The sequence below is a fragment of the Stegodyphus dumicola genome, chromosome 2 (genome assembly GCF_044657685.1).
Source record: "Stegodyphus dumicola isolate Sdum_Otavi_A_Nest chromosome 2, ASM4465768v1".
Lineage (NCBI taxonomy): Eukaryota > Metazoa > Arthropoda > Arachnida > Araneae > Eresidae > Stegodyphus > Stegodyphus dumicola.
In genome coordinates, this window is record NC_140769.1 from 54,209,376 (window position 1) to 54,228,734 (window position 19,359).

General features: G+C 31.9%; 1 protein-coding gene across 6 annotated transcripts in view; it reads left to right on the top strand.

Annotated features, from left to right (window-relative positions):
* Positions 1-19,359, top strand: part of LOC118184702 (CREB-regulated transcription coactivator 3-like) — a 203,733-nt gene that overhangs the window by 135,491 nt on the left and 48,883 nt on the right. For all 6 annotated transcript variants that reach the window (XM_085810658.1, XM_085810660.1, XM_085810662.1 and 3 more), the window contains one exon: positions 4,435-4,777. In XM_085810658.1, coding sequence (XP_085666784.1) covers positions 4,435-4,777 — 343 coding nt within the window. The remainder of the gene's footprint in view (positions 1-4,434; positions 4,778-19,359) is intronic.

Here is a 19,359-nt window from a genome sequence, read left to right on the forward strand (position 1 = left end):
TTGTGACATTGGATCCACACCAGGGTTGTCCATGATAGATGATTCACGAACACTATGAAGTTTTCCACTAAAGTCCATCGTACTTTTCTGAAATCTAGTTGCATTGATGAAATCAACTTCATCCAATTCCTTTTTAGTCAATAAGTTCTTAAGGATTTCGTTCATATCTAAATTGCCATAGGAATCATTACTATCCCAAACTGAATTGTACATAAATTGACCTTCCGTTATTTGCCACACACAGCACCAGAATATACCAGCTATCAAAAGCATATCTAAAGCATTCAATGAGAAACATTATAAGCCTAGAATATTGAGTCACCTGCTCACTGAGGAGCTTCTGTAAAACAAGTCGGAATCACACGCTGTCCAGAGCTCGAATGAAATCTTGGAAAAAAAACCTCTGTGGCTCTTTATATATATATATATATAATGATTCTCTTTTTAAAAAGGGATAAAAAAGAGTTTTTTTATAACCTTGGAAAGTTTCAAATCTCTAAAATGAATAATAATGAATTTATAATTTGAATGTCAGAATTTTAAAGTCCCATAAATTATGTACATATCATTTCATAATATTATATACCATAATAAATTACATAATATTACATGTCATAATAAAATTAAGCAAGTCAATTCTTAAAATAAAATAGTAAGAAAAATGAATATGAAATTATAAAGAGAAAAATAAACAAATTAAAAAATGATGTAGATTGCATTGCAAATAATTTTAAACACTAATTAACTCTGGTGTTTTTTAGATTAATGGGAATGATGGAATGACAAAAAATAGTGATGTAATGACATCATAACCTTAAAACTGGGGAAATGGTATTTCCCCTTTTTGTTTTATATCATAGCATATTTTTTAAAAAATGTAGGAAATCACCCAATTAATATCTTTTGACTTCTTGTTTTAAAAGAGGGTAAAGAGAGTTTGTTTTAACATTTGTGTAAAGTTGAAATTTTTATAACTGGTAAATTTTTTAGATTTTGAAATTTATATGTCTCAAATGTGAAATAGTCAAAAAAATCGAGAACCTTTTAAAAATTTGGGGGAGGGGGAAGAAATTATGTTGAAAAATTTTTATGAATTTCATTTTAAAAGAATTTTTTCAACTCTATCCAATAGTGCAAACAATAAATTTCTGAGATTTTTAGGACTAGGGTTAGGTTACCCTTTTTAGCAACATCAGAAAAGAGTAGAAGTACTTTGTTTGCCAATACATTTTGAAACAATATCAGAATTGTTCACATTATCATTAGACATTTTACCTAAAACACATCTTTCCTTAGTAGCAGAATTTACAACAGAAATATTACGTGTCCTAAAATTGTTCATTAAATGAAGATATATGCAAAAAATAATTTAAATATTAAATTAAAAAGATTACAACATTGCATTGTCATTAACAAATGGAATGTGTACAAAATTTCAACTTCAAGAAGTAGGTTAAACATTGATAGCTAAATTTTAACAATGCAACAAATACCATGAGTGAACTGAATAAAAGCTAATAAAAATGTGTATGCTTGAATATTTTATGTATTTAATATGACAGATTTGTTTTATGAATTAACAGCATAAGTATAGATGGTGGAGTAGCCTTACTGCTATATTGAACTGTAATAAAAATGCCTAAGGAATTTTCTAAAATGAAAAGCTGAATCCTTTCCTTACTTCAGTCATGCACCCTTAAGTTACAAAATTACTTTTATCAGATGACTATTATTATTTTATTTATTTCTTAAGCTGGAATTATGGGCCTAAGATTTATTCAAAAAAACATCTAACTGAAAAATACTTTTGTATATTTATAATTGTAAATTCAGCTTCTAGTATTTATAAATAAAAATGAATCTGTTTGTTTCAAATCAAGTATGCATATAATTTTTTAGTATTGTTAAGTTTTTAAAAGAACATAAAGCATATTCTTTGAATTGATTTACTGATTTTTATACAGAAAAATAGATCTATAAATAAGTCCGTGTAACTTAATATTAAAAAAAAAGCATGAATTTTTCTTATTGAAAGAAGCGCTGTAAAATATTATGTTATATTTTAGGACAGGGCTAGAAAACTTTCCTGCTCTCTTTTTTGTTCTCTTAATTCTATTCATTTTCAAAGCTCGAAATTTTCCCCCCTATATTCAGTTGTGTAAATATGTGATAGTTCTGCTGAATTAATGAAAATATAATTATGTTACATCTTAGTAACATGATTATCAACAATATAGTTCAGACTTAATCAGTAACTGTATTTTAGATGAGTATAAGAACAGAAAGTTTGGATAAGCTTTAAAATTTCAGGCTTCTATTAGCATATCAGTGCATTTGATATTTATCATTAATATTTCATTAACATTTAAAACTTTCAGAACTTTTTCTTTTCTTCCTTCCCCCTACCTTGTTTTAAAGATTTATCCTTATTGTCTGTGTGTGAAAGAAAAAAGTGGAATATTTTAACCCTCTCAGTGTTACGGCCGGAAAATTCCGCATAGAAGGCTGCCTTCTATATTCATTATGCATGAAATTTTCTGCGAGTTTTTAATGTATCTGATTTCGGTATGGATGTATATTGGAAGAAAAGGAATCAAGGTACAAAATGAGAGAGTCATTTTTTAATTAAAATCAAGAAATTACCACTTGTTCATGACATTTTGAGGAACTTTGAAATTTCAGGGCTAAACCCATAACACTCGGAGGGTTAAATAATAATAATTTGTTTTCAAATTACAGTTAAGTTTCTTAAAAAAATTCTTTATAGATATTTTTTGGTTAAAACTATACTGAAAAATTTTGATATATTCTATCAGCACCTATTGTAGCTAAAGTTTGGAAAAGTAACCAGAAAACATTCTCTGATTCAATGACACAATCCTACAAACGCCTGCTATGAGGGAGGCCCCCTTTTTTCTCTTTTTATTTTTCTTTTGTTTGTGTGCATGCATTTGTGAATAAGCAGTTGTCAGTTTCAACAGTGCATCCACAAATTTTAACTTTAGGGCAAGAATAATAAGCAATTTGCACATACAGCGGTGGCCAAAATTGTGGACACTTTTGGAAATGTTTATGTTTTTGAACTTTGTATGCTTATAGAAAATGTTACGTTTCGCAAAATGCAAACTTGTATATATCATTTTAAAGAGAATTTATTACTGAATTCTCACTGCAATCATCACTATCTAATGTATATCCATAACTATTATCGTTTAATTTTTTTTTTTTTTTTTTTTTTTTTTTTTTTTTTTTTTTTTTTTGTATTGCAAATAATTGAATTTTGTGTTTTGTATTGAATTCAGTAATAAATTCTCTTTAAAATGATATATACAAGTTTGCATTTTGTGAAACGTAACGTTTTCTATAAGCATGCAAAGTTCAAGAACATAAAAATTTCCAAAAGTGTCCACAATTTTGGCCACCACTGTAGATGTGTCAAAAGAATTTCAAAGTTGTCTATTGTGCTATGATTCATTAGAAGCTGTAATTCACAAAACTCGGTATATACTTTGCCACTACAAAGTGAGTCAATCATAAGATAGTAAAAATGGAATATATGATATAGCAAAATACATTTGTGTTCAGACACCTTTTTCTCCAGGCATCAATTGAGGTTGCATGCCATTTCCCTTTTAAGTCACATTTTAATTTCATGTAGCTGTTAGAGTACTTTTTTTTTTTTTTTTTTTTTTTTTTTTTCTGTTGTGGTGGTGTGTGTGAAGAATATCTTTTTCTTGAAAAAGTACCATCTTTTTCATGAAGAAATAGAGTAGTCGACTGTTCATCTTCTCATTGTAAATCCCAACCATTGTAGTGATTTAAAAAGAAATGTGGTTAGAATAAATAAAGTACCAAATGATATGGCTTTAATGGAAAAGTATCTTTTCTTAATGACGTTCAGAAAAACCATCTTCTTATGTCTTGGTCTTATTTCATTTTTTTTTAAATTGACTTAACATGTGCTACATCATCTAAGTTTATATTTTTGTTTTCCTGTAATGGTAGTTGTTACAAAGAATATCTGTTCTTAGCTCATTCTACAGCCATATTAATTCTGTCCATGTCCAAATTGCTATTCAGAAAACATATAAGCAATTAAAGCCACAAAGATGAGCAAATTTAAAGTACTTTATAGCAATATTTAATGCCAAGTTCAGAGAGAGAAAAATTTTAAAATGTTTTTGCTGTTTAAGTTTTTCATGCTATAGTCAAATGCTGTACCATTTGCTGGAACATAAGTTTGTGCCTATAGTCTGTAAGAGGTAATTAAACAGCCAGTCTTGTCAGTTATGAATGTGTTACAAATAGTGTTGCTGAGAAAGAAAATGAATAATTATTTTTAACTAATTATTCTTAGTTCTTATTAGCTATAATTAATTATTCTTAGTTCTCTGTTAATTCTTATTTACTATTATATATTCAACTATATTTTAGATGCCAGACAAATGTTCGAACTCTAGCAATGTTGGCTCTCACAATAACACAGCTATGTTTTTGGCAACTGTAGACAGTGGTGGGGGTGTTGGGCCCCCTACGGATGGTGAGATGTCTTCTTTATTGAGTCAGAGTGGACTTCAGTTTTCAAATCAACTTTCATCTGGAATGAACACTGCTCAGGATATGGACAATGCTATGTTTTATTCTATAGCATCGCTTGGTACAGATCCGCAGCTACAGTCTCCTACTCTGTATACCAAGCCAACAGTTATTTCAAGCCATCAAACAACACCACAGACCCCTCAGACTCCTACTAGTATTCCAGATATAATTCTTACAGGTAAGATGTGTGTGCTCTGTGTTGAATTGTGAGAAAGTTTATTATCTGCTGACTTCTGTGTTGGTCATTACTGCCTAAATACATCACTAAAACTTTACTTAGATTAAAATACCATGTTTTTATAATTCATTTATCTTTTTTGTTATTATTATTATTATTATTAATTAAAGAGAGGGGTATGATACCTAAGCACTCAGAATTCATTATGATGTGAACTCAGTCTTAAAAGTGGAAAATAGACATTAGCATTGAAGATTTTTGTTATTTTGTTATCTTATTATTAACATGTAATTGTCACCAATATGGTTAGTAAATTATGAAGAGAAAATTTACCAACTGTTTGCTTACAAATAGAGCAACTATCCATTTGGAAAGTAGAGCAAATGCTAGCTCGTGGTCTATAAGTACTTACTAAAAATGTACATTGAATTTTCTAGATATTTGTTGGATTGAATTGGAAAAGTAATCAAGTATAAGTATGAAAATTGGGGAAGTTAATTGTAGTGATTAAAAACTTCTCACTGTGAATAGCTAGAGTAAGAAACAGAAAAAAATATGCACCAAATTTTTACCGCTGCACTTGATGAAGAACCAGTGTATGCCAAAAGACAACTTGTTTATACTGGTCACACTTCAAGGAACATACTCTTGTGTTTAGAATTCCAAAATGATAAACTATAGTTTGCATTTTATAATTTCTTAAAATGTGAATTGAACTGTACATAAAATTTGGACTTTAATGTTTTAAGTGTCAATTTCTGTGATTTAGTATGATTCTTTTAAAGATGCATGACAGTAATGTTTATATTATCAACCAGTTGTTTCAGTGTTAGTTAAAAGAATTTAAGCAACTCAGTTTTTCAAGGGTCCATATCTCTTCAACCCACCAAAAGGTCTGTGTTGTGTGTCAAGTTGTTCTATTTTCTTTGACAGACTCCGAGAAGTTTTGTGTGAGCAGGTATATGAAAGATGTCTAAATTATGTAAAGCAAAAGATAAAAGTTTATTGCAATTCAGAATGCTAGAATAATGACCCACACTGTAGTAAGTAAATTTTACTCTTTCTGTTTAGTAAACCAAAATAAATAAGTACATTTGTGATATTCATATAATTTTTTTTTAATTGAAAAAGGTTTTTTTTTTATTCAACATGTACTCAAATTAGAAATTTAACATTACTAAGTAGTTCAAATATCAAATAGTCTATCTGCATTACTAATATTAGGTATGCAAATCATGTAAAAGCTATCATAACAACAACATAAATGTGAAAAAGGGGCCTAATTCAGGAGAAACGACATTCAGTGTAGTCAGTGTCACCAACAAATGAGTTAAGATCTAACGGAGGCAAGTTTCGTAACAGTTCCTTTAATTATAGTTGTAGGAATGTACAATGTTATTCAATTAATTTAAAAAACAATGTGTTACTTTCTTTGCTATCGGATTTTTAACTTGGCAAGTTTTAGTTGTCAATGAATTATATTAAAAAAATTTGACTTCTTCAACTAGAAATTACCTTGCCAAGTTAGAAATCCAATATCAAAGAAAGTAATAAATTGTTTTTTAAACGACTTTTTAAAATTTAAACGTTTTTTAAACTGTTTTTGTACAGCTCTGAATAAAGGAACTGCTGTGGAATTTGCCATCCATTAGATCTCAACTCTTTTGTTGGTGACACCAACTACACCAAACATCATTTCTTCCAAACGTGACCTCTTTTTCTCATTTATGTTGTTGTTGTGATATCATTAATTTTTGAAAAGCTAAATTAAAAATAATGTTCTTATTTAACTTAAATGAAAAAGTGTCTAAACAAATACATGACCTTCAATTTTTTTCTTGCTTTTAGGCTGCGCTGGTTTTTTGAAGTTTTAGATTTTCAAAGAAACGTAAAAATATAAACAAAAAGTTTAAACTGCTATTTTTAATTATTAAATAATATAAATGTTAAAATTTTATTTTTAAGTTTAGAATCATGTTTCCTTTTTAAAATTTTCTGTTGTTTCATTTGCATCTGGCACCTGTTTCATTACTTAAATTTGAGTGACTGAATGGCAACATTTTTATCATTTGAAAGCTGTGTTTGTATTCTTTCATGATATTGCTATATTTGGTTTATCACTGTACTTAGGCCCAAACCTACAAGCAAAATTAAAAAAAGACCCGATCCTGCACTCTACTTCTGTGCTGTCATTTCATCTATTATAAACAGGTTTTTATTCTTCACCTTAGTCAAAGTTGATTAGCATTAAAGTAGCACCGAAACTGGGGATCAGTGCAATGCCTGGTGCCACTGTCAAATGCTCGTTATGAGTATTATTTCGTTTAACCTCAATAATAATGTAGTTTTTTGAAGTTTTAGATTCTTTCCTTTATATATGCCTAATGATATACCTTGCCAGATTTAAAGTATCTAAGTCATTTAGAAGTGGTCTAGGTTTTTGATAAATGAGTCAGTCAGTGAGTGATATAAAGGACACTTTTCAGTCCTTAATAATTTCGTAATTATAAGTGTATCTACATGATTAATGAAATTTGGGATTCTAGGTGTTCAAGGAGGCTCTTTTAGACATACAAAATTGCAAGTTTGTAGGTCTAATAGTTTTTGAGTAATGCAGGGGTCGAAAGTAGCTTGAAATGGTTCATGTAAGATACATGTGGCCAACGTCTCACTGTTTCCTTTTCCATCTGTTCCAAACTTGCCTGACACACTGCAGTATGTCTAAATATTGGCTAATTGCTAAACTCTTAAAAAAAAAAAAAAATGTTAGTGCATTTTTAGGGAAGACAACATAGGTATTACTGAAATATTACTGAACAACTGTATTACTGAACAAAGCTATGTACTGAAATTTTTGTATGTAAAAAAGAATTCAATAACCATTTTCATTTGTCAATTTACTAATGACAGTAATGAATTTTAGATATTGTTGTAGGAATTCAGAGTTATGTATAATCTTGGAAACTTCACATTTTTATCAGTAAGTTTGCATTCTGATGGATTTTGAGTGTTTATGTTAAGAAGCATAATATTTAGCTAACATTTTATATATACTCTGGTGATCCAAGTGTTTAATAACATGTTTACCTCTAAGATTGATTATGACTCTGTGTCATGTTTTGTTAACAGTATATTTTACTCGATCATTGCTTTATTTGAAGTAGTTAGTTATCTTCTGTTCAGCTATTGTGGTGAGATTTCTGTGGATATTTTCAAATTAACAGTATTTAATATTTAATTCTACGCATAAGTTTTATTACATAATTGTACCATTTATTCAAATCTGCCTTTCCTTCCATGCCGAGGATGGACTATTTCTCTTTAATTTTTTTTAAACGATTAACACATTGCAATAATGCTGTTTTTATTAAAACATTTTCATACAATTTAACACTGTATATTTTCAGTATCCTTTTACTAATTTTCAAAACTTCTGTAATACAATGTAAAAGTCTCCTTTATCTGGAGGGAAGGTGAATATTCAAAATTATGAAATTTTGTGCTCACTTTTATATTGCCTTTTAATGAATTAACTTTGTTAGTAGTTACTGCACCATCTTCATGATAAATTTTATGTTTTTTACCTATCAAAAACCCCTATAAGTAACCCATAAAAATTAATATGAACCTCAAAGGCAAACTTTCTTGCAGAATTTGACATGCTTTTTGGATACTTCTTTAAAGCATTTCACTAAATAATGAAGTTATTTTACAACCGAAAATTTGTTTGGGGCCCGCTAGCACACAAGTGGTAAAGTTGCTGATCTCTGGTAGTTCAACCTGGGTTCAATTCTAGGCTAATAAGCTGTCTCCATGAGGGTTTTCATGGCTTTTGTCTTGTTTAATGTGGATATGAGTAAGTTTTCCTTAGAAAGTCTTCCACAAAGGCCCATCTGTCCCCTTGGGCAGATAGTGCTAGCATGCTTTGTTATGAACAAATAAACCAAACCAATATTTCACTTGCATTACTTTGGCTGTTGACTGCATAGTAGTAAATTACTGTATGATGTTTTTGGGGCAGGTGAAGAGGAATTATTTCAATTAATTTCCAAGTTGTAAATAATAATTATTTTAACTTGTAATCAGATTGACTGTCAAGCCTTTGTTGTGAATCTGAAAAATTAGAAAAGTCTGGATCAGTTTAAAAATTTTGTTAATTCTGTGTTTGGCACATAAATTATACTTATTTACAACTCAACTGATTTGCATTTTGATTCAATCTGGAAATGTAGCTAGGGTAAAGTCATTTTGTTTTGTTGATTTTTAGTCCGTTCTTATCTGTATTATGCATTCAAATTTCATAACACTGTTTGTCACCTGAAATACATACTGTTTCTATTGTGTGGATAGTTTTATTATAAGGCATCTTCCTAAAATAAGATGGTTGTAGAATTTTCTGCATTCAGGCCATAATTTTTCTAAGTTAAATTTCTTTCATTTGTGCATAAGCTTTCCTTTAATTATAATGCTGCATAATTTTCCTTTCTTCTCCAATCTTTTCATAATCTAAAATTGTAAATATTGGAGAGGGGAAGAGGAATGCGTATGTTTTGCCCTTTTATCTTTTATTTATTTATGTATTTTTTCTCTGAGATTTTGACAATTGAGGGCTCACAGCAGATTTGAAATTTTGGAAAGCTACAAAGTAGCATAGCATCGCCAAATATCGTTATCATTTACATTTTTTTTTAAGTTGCCTGTTTCTAACAATTCAATAACTAATTTTTTTATCATTATTTGTTTCTAGATGAGCAGGATCAGGTGTATTTTTTTTTTTTTTTGAGAAATGCTGAAGATTCCCTGTTGAAAGACATTCCTTGTTAGTAAGATATCAGCTTTCTAAATCAAAGAGTTATATTTCTTCCCTTCAGAATTGGAGTCTTAGGTATGTGTGATTAAGGTATTTAGTGGGTAATTGTTTGAACAAGCGGCAAGCGATCAATTTATGTGAACGTCTTAAGGAAAAAACAGAAAGAGAAACATGTTATTAGAAGTTTGAGGATAATAATAAAGAGCAATTTCATTCTTTTTTAGGCAGATACCTCTCTCTGACTTGTAAACTGGTGAAGTTACCTATGTGTTTGTAATATTTCTGTGTTAATACTCAAATATTTACATTTTTTAAGACAACTTTTCTTTTGAGTTTTTAATAAAATTTATATATTAATTTCTCAGGCTACTGAACATGTTTATTCAGTAACTCATTTTTTATTTTATGAAATATAAATCTGAGTTTTCCAATGCGTAAATAATGCACATTATACCTTTTTGGTTTAATTATTTTAATGGATTTTACTCAAGTGTATAATGCATTGTGCATCTGCAAAGTCTTAGGACTGAACATTTTCAACCAGTCCCAGAGAAGTTGGTTTACAATAATTATAGTCAGTGCTTTAACTTTTTTAACTAGCTTTATGATAGCATGTCTTCACATTACTTTCCGATCATTAAAGGGAATTTGCCCATAAAAAGCACCTTTAACCCCTTCACGACTACATGTTGCTGAAATGAAACCCCTCTACAGATGGGTGTGTCATGTGTGCATCAGTCCCAAATGTCACTAGCAGCCGGGTGATGCACTGGTGCACCACACAGTCTCCAAGGTGAGTTATGCTAAGCAGCATGCCGTCTTGTAAGGGGATTAGCTGCTGATGCATATATGATACACTCGTCCTGAAAGGGTTAAAGAGAACATTGCAGAAAATTATAATGTAGAGAATAAAGAGCATTTCAACTGTGGGCTTCTATGAAATATTCCGAAAGCTGTGACAGCATGCCAGTGAATTTAAGTTAGAAAAAATTTATGCGACAGAGGAGACAGAAATTAAATTATTTTATTCAAATCTTATCTAAAATTGTGTAGATTTTCTTGAAATGTTGTAGCAGCACTATGCACATTATGTTCTATACTTTCATTTCTATATGATACATGCAGCATAGTGACTGCAATAAATTACGCAACTTGGAGATATAGGTCATGTGAAGTTGCCACTAAATATCAAAATGTTGATTTACTGTTTCTGATATTATTTTCTAAGAATTGAGGCTTAGCTCTAAATTATACCGCTAAATATAAACCGATTCCTGAACTCACACTGCCAAATTTATATAAAAGCCCAGAGCAGGAATTCTCAAACATTTTTCATGCTTCAACCCCGTTAAAGAAATGGACTTCTTTATCGACCCCTTTACATTTTTCTCTATAATACACAGTATACGACGAAATCATAATATAAATAATTGCCCATAAATAATTTTAATAATTAATTTTATAATAAAATTATAATTTAATATAAAAAATTTTAATTTAATAAGATAATATTTAGATTAAGAAGAATACGAACCAAAAGTTTTGAAAGAATGGTTTATTAGATTTATGTATAATTATTTTTTTATAGTATTGTTAGTTTTAATTTTACAAATATAAACAAGTTTTCATGATTGATGTGCTTGATATATTGATGCAATTTTTTAAACATTTGGCTTAATTGCTTAATTTAATTTTTAAATTGCCTTGTTCAAAAATTTCAACCTGTTTCTTGTTTTACATTCTAGCTTTGCTTTTTTCATGTTTTTTGTGTTTTATGTTCTAATATTTTACTTTTTTATATTGCATTTATTGCATAAGAATTTATATATTTAAAAAAATATTATTGAGTTTTAAAATATATTGAATACTTTAAGTGTATTTTTCCTCTTATATTTATTTTATGATTTCTTTCTTACTACATGATAGAGCTTTATATGAATAAGCAATTGATTATTAATTTTGCTATTTTTTTTTTTTTTTTTTTTTAAATCAATGGGATCTTGATTGTTTCCAGTGCATATTCACCCATAGATCTCAGATTGACGCCTTAATCATCAGACCCCCTTTAAAATTTCATTAACTCCCATGGGGGGGCATCAGTGTCCACCTTGTTGGGAACTTTTGGCCTAGAGGTTTGAGAAAATAATGCACATTCTTTACCATACCAAAAGAAAGTTAGTTTATCTTTTAGCAAAAATTTTGTGCCAGAATAGGAATTGGTGTGTTTTACTCATGAACTTCCTGTTTAATTCAATTAATATGAAATTTCTTTCTTGTATTTTGCTATCTGAGAAGTATGCATCATTACACAATAATCCTTCATTATATCCAGGTGACTCACATCATTTACATCTTTTAGTATTTGAAAGCAGATATTATTCAAAAACTTAAAAACACATAGAAATTTAGTTATTAGTTAATTTTTTTTCTGTATTTTTCAAAATTATTGATAAATTAATGGATATTTGTATTTAAAAAATAACAAAACAAACCAGATAAGTTTAAATGCCATATATACAATAAAACTAATTTTTTTTAAAAAATTGATTAATGTGCTGAAAAATTGAAGCAGTGTTGCGCACACATATTTTATCTTTAGTTTCTTCTCTTTATGCATTTGTTGTGGCAAGAAAATTCATTATTTATATTTGAGGGAATTTAAATGCTATATATCAGTAATGGGATCACCATATGAAATTATCCTGTAACATTTTCAAGTGTACACCAATAACTTTTTATGGTCTTTAGCAGCTACCTTTGTAGGTATTTTCAGCTAATTCTGCATTAGTATCTAGCTTGGTATATCTTTCTTCATGAGTTTACTATTCATTAATAATAATATGAGCTTCATTAATTCATATTCTGGGTGGGTGGGGATGTTTCATAAGTACCGTAATTTCGCAAGTATAGTCCGCACCATCGTATAGGCCGCAGACACGATTTTATATAAAAAAATTTCAAAAATTGTCAGATAGTCCGCACCACCGGATAGTCCGTGGACTATACGTCCGAAATTGCGTTTTTTTAATATGGCGATATTAATGTATTTTAGAAACAAAGAACTAAGTATAAATAGAAAAAAAGTACTTGCTTACTAATATACCTTCAGAAATAAAACGCTAAATACAAATAAAAACAGTGCTTACTAATTAATCATATATTAATTAATCACACATTCTACCACATTTAGGAAAACCTTCAAAGTCCGATTCATCGGTATCAGAATTAAACAGTTCTAATATATTTTCGGGAAGAGTTTCCGAAAGTTCTTTTCAGCATCACTATCTTCACTGTCAGTAATTTCCTCGCTTTCACTAACAATCCTGGCTTTTATAACTCCCGATCGGATGGTTGACACTTTAACACTTTTACAGGATTTATCGACCCATTCGGCAACTTCACTGTATGAAGCGCGTCTCATATTTCCTCCTTTTGTGAAAGTATGTAAACTTTCACAAAAGGAGGAAATCTGACTAGTTGCCTTCTGACATCCAGATCTCCCAGCAAGCACGTACGTGGGACTTGAAACTTTTGTTCACGCTAATATCCAGATGTTGCAAGATTTTTGTTAAACCTCCTGGAATAACGCTAAGTTCAGCACCGATGTTTTTTTTTTTTTTTTTTAGCTTCCGCCTTTACACTGTCTTTTATGTGCGCCCTCATGAAATCCATAATTAGTACTCCTTTGGAATTGAAAAAGGCACCTTCTCTCTTCTTCCAAACTTCTTGAAACCAATCGAGCATAATGTCCTTTCATTGCACCATATTACGACCAACCCTTTTCATTGCACCATATTACGACGCTTCGAGGAAAATTTTCCTTGGGAATTGTTTTTCTCTTAAAGATTAAGAGCGGCTTCAACTTTGTGCCGTCAGCACAGCAGGCGAGCATCACTGTGAATTGGGTCTTTTCTTGACCAGTTGTTGTTATTGATATTGTTTTCACTCCACAAGTATCAACGGTGCGATTCGGTGGGCAATCAAATGTTAATGAAACTTCGTCCATATTTATAATATTTTTTAGGGAATACTTCCCTTCTGCAATAACTTTCCTTGTAAACTGAAGGAAAGAAGCTTTTTTTTTCATCTATGTTGTCCGGAACAGCCTGACACATTGTCGTTCTGGTTCGAACTCTCTCAAGTTTTTACAACGCATGAAGCGGTAAACCCAATTTATCCCTCCCTTGAAATCCGTTATCTGCATCTCTTCTGCCATGGACTTCGCTCGGAGATGGATTTTAACTGTTGAAATGGAGCGGCCGGCATTTCTTTGGTCGAGAACCCATCTCAGTAAATTTTCCTCTAAAGCTGTCCATTTTACTTTTCCATGCCGATTGGATCGCTTTCTTCCCATGCTTTTTAACACATCCTTTTGTTTGCGCTAATTTCTCACCGCTTTCTCGTCCACTTAAAAATAATGGCCCGCTTCTCTATTTCCATCTTTTTCAGCTACCTTGAGTTTAAACTCGGCAGTAAAACTCCGACGATGTTTCATCAATGTCATCGAAGATGAAAGACAAAATACGAAAACAAAATACTGTGCAACGTGGTATCCTCATGATAAGTGGTAAAGAAATGTGACCTTTGACCCCACTCACTCGGTGTTGCCAAACCACACTATAAGTAAACGAATCACGTTTTTTTTTTGTACTCCAGGCCTCCAGGTACACAAGCACTAAGGCTCCTAAAACTCGAGCTGACGCATCAACTACTTTTCCCCCTCCCGGCAGTTGCGCTAAAGCAGTGCGAAGGATACTGGGATACAAGACTATGGTTGCGCTGAGTGCTCATATCTGGCATCGCTTGATGCGCCAGGCTGGATTTTAAGAGCTCTACTTGCTACTACTCATTCGTTCTGCACTATGCTCTATGGTTCACTATCGATACGATACATACGAATGTTTTCTTGGAATCTCGCGCTTTTTTTATATTTGATCATTGGCAGTTCACGACAGCGTGTTTTTTAAATTTCAACGATTTTAACCGTGAACAACCAGCGTATTATCCGCACTGGTGGATAGTCCGCAGCTTCAAAAATTTGCATTTTAAACACAGATAGTCCGCGGACTATACGCGCGAAATTACGGTACGTGCAGCTTTGATATGGATCTTTTTATTGTCTAAATTCTTTGAAACTGATTGATGTTGTTACCTATCAAATGAGTTCCAAAGCCCAATGAATCATTTGTGCAATGTAGGATGCATTTCCATAATATTCGGATGTAGCTTGCTTTTATGTCACAGTATGCATTGCTTGTATTCTACTGCATTGCATGTACATTTTCTGGTATTGCAGCTTTCCCAAAATCTATAAGTTGGTCTTTTATTTTTCCCCTTTTCTCTGTATTTTCAGTACCTTTGTCAGTGATTCAGCTCACCCCAAAAAGCACAAATTGGTGCATTTCTCATATCAGAGATTAAAAGTGTGTATGTAAGGGGAGATAATAGCCTTTAAATGTTGCAATCATACCTTAATTCAATGCCTAAATTAAGCATTATGATATTTGGTAGAAAAACATTATTGATTTTAATTAAACTGATTACAAATGTATGATTTCAGATTCAGTGTGAATAATGCATGTTGCAAAATGGAACTGTTATAAGTCAGATAGTTTTAGGTATACCTATATATTGCTTTGAAGGTTTATGGCTTTTAAAGTATATTGCTGCTTCTTCTTCTTCTTTTTTTTTTTTTTTTTTTTTTTAAGCCCAGAAGGGTTATTAGTCTTGAAATAGCATTTTGCATTGAGTCACTAAAAGCATTGAACCACTTTTCAAATTGTTGCCACCAAATATTATTGTCCTGTATTATATTTAAAGAAATTAATGAAGAATCTGCAATATTGTATCTATATTTCTCGCATTGTGAAAAAACAACAGTGCCTAGAGCCATCAAATTTTGAATAATGTAGTTTTCCACTCGAATATGGGCATCTGGAAGTCACAATTTTGAATTTGTTTTATTATCTATTTCATATTTTATAAAAATTTTAATGAATTTTAGATTAAAAACAGTTTTAAAGCAACACTGTATGGAATAAAACGTTTTTATTTCCAGTATATGAGACTCTGTATAGTAAATTCTTAAAGCTATGCTGTTTTTAAATATTTTTAGCCTAAAGGGGCATTAGCCCAAATGCTTTCGAAATGTATATATGTATGTAAATGCAAGAAATGCTCCTTTGGGTGCAATATAAAATCTGAAAACTTTCATATTTTTTTTAATACACTTCTCTAAGGTATTAGTTATAGTTTCTAAAATACATGGGTTTCAAAACATTAAGGAAAAATCACAGAAAGGGCAGTAACCAATTCAAAAAGAAGCCAATTCACATGAAATTTGAATATGTTGTTAATGAGAATTCCTGATTAAAACTGCAGTATGGAAATTAGTGGTGCTGCAATCGAAATACGTCATCCGTGAGGAACATAAAATTGCTTGTTTCAGAGCAAGCCTGCAAATTTTGCTGTTATACTGGGGTAAGAAATCTTGGATAGCCAATTTGTAACAATAACCTCCTGGTATCATTTTCATAAAGAACTGTGCTGGAAAGTTATTGAGAGACTAGAGGCAGGACAAAGTCAGATAGAAGTGGTTATGTGGATAAGTGTGATGCTGTCTGTTTCATACACTTTGACAAGAATTTCTAACCACAAATTTGGCATTCAGGAGGTTCTGTCCAGGATGGCCGACTGCTACAACGACCGCTGATGACTGATATTCGTTGTCATGCACACAAAGGAATAGAACCTCAACTCAGATCCTTCCTTGTTGCAGCTATTGAAAGGTTGGAGTCAACGTGAACTGTGCTTAGAAGGCTTCACACAGGAGGTCTGTACTCAAGGCAACTAGCATTTGCGTGCCGCTCACGACACATCATAGAAGGGAACTTCCAAGGTGGGCATGTTAACATGTCCACTGGTCAGCTTTATGGATGAGTCCAGGTTTAGCCTCCAAGACAATAGAAGGCGTTATTGATTTGAAGAGAAACTCTAACCCGTTATCATTCATCCATGAAAGAGATGCATATGAAGGAGGCAGTGTTTGCGTATGGAGTGGCATCTCTTTGGATGGACACAGACATCCATATCTTTCCACATGGAACCATGCATGCTCAGACCTATAGAGGTGACATCCTTGATGCTCATCCTTGCGCCTTAATAGGTGACAATAGGTGATAATTTCCTTCTACAGGATGACAGCACTAGACCACTCAGGGCTCACATTGTGGATGATTATCTCCAACAGCAAACAACTCAGTGCATGGAGTGGCCAGCTTGATCACCAGACTTGAATCTTATTGAGTATGAATCTTACCAAGCAATGCTTTAGGAAGATTTATCGCTGCTCTCAATCCTCCTCTTAAGAATCTTGCCATGCTTGCTACTGCTTTGTTAGAGCAATGACTCTCATTTCCTACAGAACTGATAGACTGCATAATTGACAGTATCGCACATTGCTGTACGTGTTGTATTGTTTCTAGGCGATGTCATGTCTATGTTGAAGGTAATTTTCCTATACCAAATTGACATATCCGAATTGTTCATTTTATATGCATGTTAATTTCTATAACACCATAATTGTCTAGTAATTTCTTTTCATGTTATTTCATACCTTACTGTGTGTTGCATACTGTAGATCAATTTCATTAAATTGTACATGTCATTTTTATGGTTTTTCCTAAATTAATGATAACCAGTTTATGTTGCCGTAGGCAGCTGCATTTTTTAAAATTATAATTCTAAATTTGGAGCTGCATAAGTAAGACAAAGCTACACTTTGCAATTAAATAATTATTTATTATAAAAGAAATATGGCAACAATGGCAAAGAAATTTTTGTAATATATTTTATTAAATACAGGGAACCTTCTGCAGGCAGCTATGTACTACCTCTGGTAATAAACCTTGTTCATGGAAGAGAAATGAAACCAGCAAAGAATAGAGGTGACTTATTCTTTGCCTCAAATTTTACGTCGCCTGTTCGTTCATGACTGGAGAACAAATATTTCATTCTTGGTCGATACTGGCTCTGACATGACCTTACTTTTGGCAAACAATTCACAAAAACGAAGCTCTTCCCAACAAACACTTGTCGCTGCTAATTCTTCAACTGTCCATGTTTATGGTGAAAAAACACTTCCTTTGAATTTCAAATTAAGACGACACTTTACCTAGACTTTTCTTATAGCAAATGTTAGTACACCCATTCTTGGGGCAGATTTCCTCTATTTCTTTAAATTGGTGCCTGACTTTAGAAACAAATGTCTCAAAGATTTAAAAACAATTGTAGGCTACATGAAAAATGTGGATATTTATTCAGTAGAAACTGTCTTCAGTGATACGCCTTATCACAAAATTTTAAAAGAGTTTCCTTCCATTAATAAATTGCCAGATTACAAGATTTAGAAGGTGTTTATGCTTTCATCTACAACTTGATCATAGCCTCTAAAGATTCTGAGGAACACTGCAGGCATTTGAAAGCATTATTTTCAAAACTTCAGGAATATGGACTTTGTATAAAATGTTTCAAAATGCACCTTTGGTCAAACATCAATTGATTTCTTTGGTTTTTGCCATAGTGAAAATGGAATCGAACCTCTTTCTGGTAAAGTCAAATGTATTTTAGATTTCTCTCAACCTACCACCCTCTTTCAGCTTCACAGATTTTTGGGCATGTTTAACTTTTACAGATATTTCATACCTAAAGCAGCATACATTCTTTCTCCTTTAATAAAATTCTTAGAAGGACATATTAATAAAAAGAAATCTTCTCGTGTTGTAGAAACATTAGGTATTTTTTGGAAGCAGGCAAGATGAAAAATGAGCAATCATCTTCGCCGGGAATCGAACCACGGACCTCTGGAATACCGACCCAGTGTGCAGAACCACTACACCACAAAGGCATGCTAGCAAAGTGGGAGAAATACCTTATAGTGTTAAGGATTCATCCTCAACGTTAAATTGGAACAAAAATGCTGAACAAGCCTTTATCGCTGCCAAAATGCCATTGCTCAGGCTACCCTTTTGAGATACCCTATTCCTGGATCCCAGTCAAGCATCTGGGTAGATGCTTCAGACGTCGCAATAGGCCGCATTCTTATGCAGTTATATCAACAAACATGGGAATCTATAGCATTTTTCTCTATGAAACTGAACAAAAGTCAACAGAAATGGTCTGCATACAATAGGGAATTATTTTCAATTTATTCTGCAATTAAGAAATTCTGACACATGCTAGAGGGCAGAAATTTTCAAATTTATATGGATCAGAAACCGTTAGTATACCCTTTTAAGCAGAATCCTCACAAATGTTCACCTCGGCAGTTACGTCATTTAGATTTTATTCCTCAGTATTCTACCGGTATTAAGCATGTGCAAGGTTCTAAAAATGCTGTTTCTGATGCACTTTCAAAAATCGAAATTGATTCCATAACAAAATCTCCATTTTGGGATTTTAAAAAATATTCCGTAGCTTAACAGCTAATACGGAGGTACGAAATCTTCTCAAAAACAATACATCATCTTTGAAGCTGGAATTCAAGCCAGGCCAATACTCCAATGGTAACATTCTGTGTGACATCTCTACTGACGTTCCTCGTCCATTTGTTGCAAACTCCTTTCGCAGACTCATCTTATCATCTGCATAATCTATCACATCCAGGAATTGGAAATTGCAGCTACTACAAAACTCATTTCTTCTTGTTATGTATGGCCCAATATGAAACATCATTTGGGTGAAATTCTGCGATTCTAGCCAGCGATCGAAAATA